Source organism: Gekko japonicus, unplaced genomic scaffold (assembly GCF_001447785.1).
Source record: "Gekko japonicus isolate JY-2015 unplaced genomic scaffold, Gekko_japonicus_V1.1 scaffold3336, whole genome shotgun sequence".
Lineage (NCBI taxonomy): Eukaryota > Metazoa > Chordata > Lepidosauria > Squamata > Gekkonidae > Gekko > Gekko japonicus.
Window position 1 is genome coordinate 157,186 of NW_015161509.1, and position 6,406 is coordinate 163,591.

The following is a 6,406-nucleotide window of genomic DNA, read 5'->3' on the forward strand; positions in this document are numbered from 1 at the left end:
TGGGCTTACTCACGTGCTCTCGGAGGGCTCGAAAAATGATGGTCACCGTCACAGAACAGACCGAAAAAGGAAGAAACTGTGAAATGACTGCGCTAGGAAATATTTAAACAACAATCACAATTTTCTTATGCAAAAAAAGTGTACCATAAATCTGCATATATAAATGCACAAAGCTGAAAATGGTGAAATGACAATGATCTCCGGAATGTTCTACCGTTTCGATACTATTCTTCTTCCGAATATGGATGAAAGCCTTATGAAATAACATGCAATAATCAATAAAAATATTTTTCTCAAACCTTACATACAAGCCTTATGAAATAACATGCAATAATCAATACAAATATTTTTCTCAAACCTTACATACAGCCTTATGAAATAACATGCAATAATCAATACAAATATTTTTCTCAAACCTTACATACAGCCTTATGAAATAACATGCAATAATCAATACAAATATTTTTCTCAAACCTTACATACAGCCTTATGAAATAACATGCAATAATCAATACAAATATTTTTCTCAAACCTTACAATATTTTTCTCAAACCCTACCGATGTATCTATAAAATGAAAATTAATGAAATTGTTGATACATACCGGTTGAAATAACAGACTAAGAGTCGCTGTATGTAAGGTTTGAGAAAAAAATATTTTTATTTATTTTTTTGTATGTACACGTACCAGAGATTCTTCACATAATATTGTTATTGCATGTTATTTCATCAGGCTTTCATCCATATTCGGAAGAAGAATAGTACTGAAACGGTAGAACGTTCCGGAGATCATCGTCATTTCACCATTTTCAGCTATCTTTGTGCATTTATAGATGCAGATTTTTGTATACTTTTTTGTATCAGAAAATTGTGATTGTTATTTAAATATTTCCTAGCACAGTCATTTCACAGTTTCTTCTTTTTTCGGTGTGCTCTCGGAAGGAACGGAAGAGGGCAGCTTCTGGACTCAGGCTGAACAGGGGACCCGTGCCAAAGAGGGCTGGGTGGCAACCGGGGCCTCTTACACCTTGAAACAATGGTTGCCTTTCAGTCCAAGACACTGTCTCTGTGGCCACTTCCACACTGTCACTTTTGTCACTTCTTTTTCCCTATGGCTTTGGATTCTCCCCACCACTACCACCCTTTCCCACATGTGTTTTGCTCCATCTGGGACTACTAGAGAAAGCAAAACACATTTTTTTTGGGGGGTGGAACCCTGAAGCAATATGGATAAACGAGTGACAAAAATGACAGTGCGGAAGTGTCTCCCCCATCAATTCTACGCTTATAGTAATGGTCAGTGCCCATTTGCCATGGGGCAAACCAACTGTCTATGTTTGTCTCACCGAGCAACGAGGGGGGGGGATTCTTCCTGTTTTTCTGGGGGTCTTCGCTTCTGGTTCCGACTTGGAGAGAGCAAGACGCTACCACGCTCTGCTTTTATTTACTTCATTATCACTATTTTCCCCTCCTCTCTTTTCTGGCTATTTTTGCTGGCAGCTTATCTTCCTGGTCTTTTATCTTAACTGGGTTTTTGTCTAGACATGGAAGGGAGGGGAGAGGGTTTCCTGGGTCTTGTCTGCGCTCTGCAGAGTGACGCTTGCTATTTCACCCTAACTATTTAGTATTTCTTTTAACCTAGAAGTTCCCCATTCGTTCCTGGAGTATAAGAGTTGTAGGAGGCGGTTAGTGTTTTATACCGTTGGTGTTGAGACTCTTTGGGACTTTATGTCGTTACGTAGATAAGGCTAATGATGTCACTTTTGTCACTTCTTTTTCCCTATGGCTTTGGATTCTCCCCACCACTACCACCCTTTCCCACATGTGTTTTGCTCCATCTGGGACTACTAGAGAGAGCAAAACACATTTGGGGGAGGGGGGGGGAACCCTGAAGCAATATGGATAAACGAGTGACAAAAATGACAGTGCGGAAGTGTCTCCCCCATCAATTCTACGCTTATAGTAATGGTCAGTGCCCATTTGCCGTGGGGCACTCCGGGTGTACCCAAACCAACTGTGTTTGTCTCACCGAGCAACGAGGGAGGGGGGGATTCTTCCTGTTTTTCTGGGGGTCTCCGCTTCTGGTTCCGACTTGGAGAGAGCAAGACGCTACCGCGCTCTGCTTTTATTTACTTCATTATCACTATTTCCCCCTCCTCTCTTTTCTGGCTCTCTTTGCTGGTAGCTTATCTTCCTGGTCTTTTATCTTAACTGGGTTTTTGTCTAGACATGGAAGGGAGGGGAGAGGGTTTCCTGGGTCTTGTCTGCGCTCTGCAGAGTGACGCTTGCTATTTCACCCTAACTATTTAGTATTTCTTGTAACCTAGAAGTTCGCCATTCGTTCCTGGAGTATAAGAGTTATAGGAGGCAGTTAAGTGTTTTATACCGTTGGCGTTGAGACTCTTTGGGACTTTTATGTCGTTACGTAGATAAGGCTAATGCTGAGCTTGTGGTCCATCGCTACACCTGCTCAGCGTTACGTCTGAGTGGGGAGGAACAGTGAGCAACCAAATGACTGATTGGTTTTGGTAGGAGGGAGGGAGGGGTTTTATTCACCTGGTTTCTACTTTTTATATTTTATATAAATTAGTAAGGAGTGCCGAATGAGCTTGGTGCAGAACTGTGTGACTTGGGGAATGGAGAACAGAGAACTGCGATAAGGGAGTTATTTACTCCTCCCGCCGCTATCCGATTTGTTTTTCTGGGGACCTGATCCGAGGCCGATGCGTGGCAGGGGTTTCTTCACGTGCCTGGCCACCGTCCCTCTTTATGTGCTTGGACGCATCCTCCTCCCTGCGGCCAGTGACTAACCTCCTCGCACGCCCAGAGCATCGGGACACTGAAGACTCCGGGGGTACCAAATGGGGTTCTCGCAGAGGGGCTTGGACGGATTCCAGACGTGCTCTCTGCCAGCGGGGCCCCTGCCAAAAGCTCGCTGCAGCGGAAAAGGCGGCGAAAGAGGCACCCCCTGCCCTCCATGCCCGACTGAGTTTGCAGGCTTCAAAGGAAGGAGCCGGGGATTATCGGGACTGACAAGGAGGCAGCTGAGAGGTGAGGAGTATTACACAGACCCTCTGGGACGAGAAAGGAGGGGCCGCCTCGACTGCCCACGAAGCTGGAGGGATGGGAGCAGGCCGGCTGAAGAGCCGTCTCTGGCTGTGGCAGAAAGCAGGCCCGTAGCTACAGCGGGGCATCTCGGGACCTAGCCCCCTGACTTACCGCCAAGGCCCCCCCATCTTCCCACCCAGCACAGGCGCTCCCTTGGGTGCGTGCGCCCCCCGAATTAAAAGAATCCTGGCTACGGGCCTGGCGGAAAGCCCCACAACTACGAAGCTGGTGAATGGAGGCGGCCAGGCCAGGGGCCTACACGGCAAAGGCAGCGTGCCCAGGGAGCGGCGGCCCGAAGTCGTGGGGTAAGAGTGGACTGATGGAGGGGGAGCTGAGGGTCAGCGAGCCCTCCGGTACGATGTCACCGGCCGGCACTGGGCCGGTTGGGGCTGGGAGAACAGCCCCGGGGAGACGGGCAGGCTGAAAGAGGGAGGCAGAAAGAGGAGTCGGAAGGGAGCAAGCCGACACAGCGTCTGAACCAGGAAAGGAGGAAGAGAAGCGAAGGGGAGGAGTAAGAGAGTGCAGAGGCCAGGGCCAGGAGCTGGAAGTTTGGGGAGGGGATCGTTTTGTGAAGTAAAGGCCGAAGTAAAGGCCCCTACAGAGCACTTCTGCTCTCCGCGGCTTCTTTTAAGATCGAATCGGGGGGGGGGGGGTTAACGGTGTACCCTTCCGCCCAGAAGTCCACCCTGTGTGTGAATGTGCTTTTCGGAAAAGAACCAAAACTGTGCGCTCCCACTCTCCCTCTCGTCTCCTTGGAGTCCCCGACCCTACCCCATTCTTCTGACAGCTTTTCAGTGTGAATTTAGCAGCCGGGGCTTACGGGTCGCAATGCTTTACAGGGCATCTAAACCGTTTGCCGTTTACAAAACAGCTCTTTCTTTTCAAAGTGTCTGCGAGAGACTGGGCTGAGGGAGAGGATTTTGGAAGCCTGCCTTCCTTCCTTCCTTCCCTCCAGAGCCCTCCTATCTCAGTGGGGACCGAACATGCAGCCGGAACGCGGTAACCACAGGCGCCGGCGGTCGGGACTCAGTCGGCCCGACGACTTTATTTCGCAAAATAATGGAAGGGAAACGTCCATGTCTCGGCGGGGCGTGGATGTCGCGGAGAGTCTCGGTCACCTCTGGGCCGTGGTCTGCGGCAGGATCACCGGCGCGCACGCGATGCCGGCAAAAGATTCCGGGAAGTGGAGGTCCCGCTCCCACTCGTCTGTCTCGGTGTTGTACACCTGGACAATGCTCGTGACGTTGTTGAGGTGCCAGTTGTAACCCCCCACGATGTAGATCTTCTTCTCCAGCAGGCAACAGCCGGCCTCGGACTGCCCTGCCCGCATCGGGCTGACCGTCGTCCACTGGTTGCTTTCGGGGACGTAATATTCCACCGCCAGCACGTCGAAGCAACGGTCTACGTGGTCCATGCGGCCTCCGAGGGCGTATATCCTGCCGTTGGCGCTCACCATGGCGTGCAGAACGCGGGGTTCATTCATCGGGGTTTTGAACTCCCACTGGTCGGCTGCGGGATCGTAGCAATGCAAGGCCTTTTTGTCCTCCACCGATATCCCATACCCACCCGAGATGTACAACTTGCCTCCCACCGTAGCCCCAGCGTGACCCCACGTCCGGCGCTTGAGGGAACAGACATAGCTCCACTCGTTACTTTTGGGGCAATACTTCTCGACGGACGCCAAACTCCCCGACCGGTTCCGGCCACCCGTGGCGTAGACCACACCGTACAAGACGTTCAGTTGGAACTGGATCCTGCTCTCCTGCATGGCCTGGATACGCAGCCACTGGTTCAAGTGGGGGTCGTAGCGACAGCAGATGTCCACCGCCCCCTCGCCGCTCCGGTACTGCAGGTGCTGCCCCCCAACCACGTAAACAAAATTATCCAGCACCGCCACACATGCGTGGCTGCTCCCCACTTCCATTTCCGTCAGCTCCTTGAACTGGCGCGTGCTAGTGTCTGGCAAATAGTAGACTTTCCTGCTCACAGTCCGGTCATTGTCCGTGTACGGCGTTCCACCAAAAGTGATAAGGGAAAGGATGTCCGAGCGGATGGCGGTTCGGGGCGACTGCATCTCGTGCTGCCGGAAAGGCAAGATCTGGTAGTTGAAGGCTTCCAAGAGGTACTGCCGGCAGAGAACGTCCTCCACCATGATGTCCAGGGTTTGGACGTTGTCCACCAGTTCAGACGATTTCATGAGTGGGAAGCGGATATGGCAGAAGACCTGGCTGGCGTTGCTACGGCGCGACTGGTCGTACTGCAGCCAGCGGATGGCAGCCCGGAAGAGGTCGATCTCGCTGCAACTCTTGAGCTTGTTGCTCTGGAGGAAGAAGACGAGACGCTCCAAAGGCAGGTGGAGGAAGTCTTCCTCCTCGGAAATCTGCAGGAAATGCCGGAAAGTGAAAGCGTCCACCGACTCTTTCAAGGAGGCCAGGCTGAAGGTGGTGGCCATCTGCCCGATGTTGAGGCACGTCTCGACACTCATAGCGGACTTCAGGAACTCCTCACAAAGCTCCACCACAGGCACCATCTGCAGGAAGACGGCCGCCCCGAGCACATCCTGGATGCAGTCGAGGTCAAGGGTCACTTCGGCGCTATACGCAAACTCAATGATGTGTTTCAAGCCCTTGGCAGACACACCTTTCAGCTCAATGATGTCTTGGGTGGCTTCTCTCATGCCGCCAGTGAACATCGCCCTGAGGGTAAGAACATAAGAACATAAGAAGAGCCCTGCTTGATCAGACCAATGTGCCATCTAGTTCAGCATCCTGTTTCAGACAGTGGCCAACCAGTTCCTCTGGATGACCAACAACAGGACATAGAGGCCGAGGCCTTCATAAGAACATAAGAAGAGCCCTGCTTGATCAGACCAATGTGCCATCTAGTTCAGCATCCTGTTTCAGACAGTGGCCAACCAGTTCCTCTGGATGACCAACAACAGGACATAGAGGCCGAGGCCTTCATAAGAACATAAGAAGAGCCCTACTGGGTCAGACCAGTGGTCCATCTAGTTCTGCATCCTGTCTCACACAGTGGCCACGAACTGAGAGGGTCAAGCTACAAACTATATTATACAAAAATACAAAATGGTTATTAGGGTGTACACATAACTAAAACATACAGCGGTTAAAAGAAATAGTCTAAGTTTCAGACTTAAAAGGCTTGTACAACCAAGTTAGTTAGTCTAGAATACAACCTTTGATGGAAGTGACACACATCCTGACTAATGGATTCTTTGACACCAGAATAATCTGGAAAATTGATACGGCTACTATAATCTGAAAAATTGATACAGCTAC

General features: G+C 50.5%; 1 protein-coding gene across 1 annotated transcript; it reads right to left on the minus strand.

Moving 5' to 3' along the window:
• Nucleotides 1-4,124: 4,124 nt before the first annotated feature.
• KLHL26 (kelch like family member 26) lies at nucleotides 4,125-5,803 on the minus strand (the record flags this gene model as incomplete). Its single annotated transcript, XM_015429238.1, has 1 exon — nucleotides 4,125-5,803. A coding segment is annotated over one exon (1,582 nt), but the record flags the coding sequence as incomplete, so codon positions are not given.
• Between the last annotated feature and the right edge of the window lie 603 nt (nucleotides 5,804-6,406).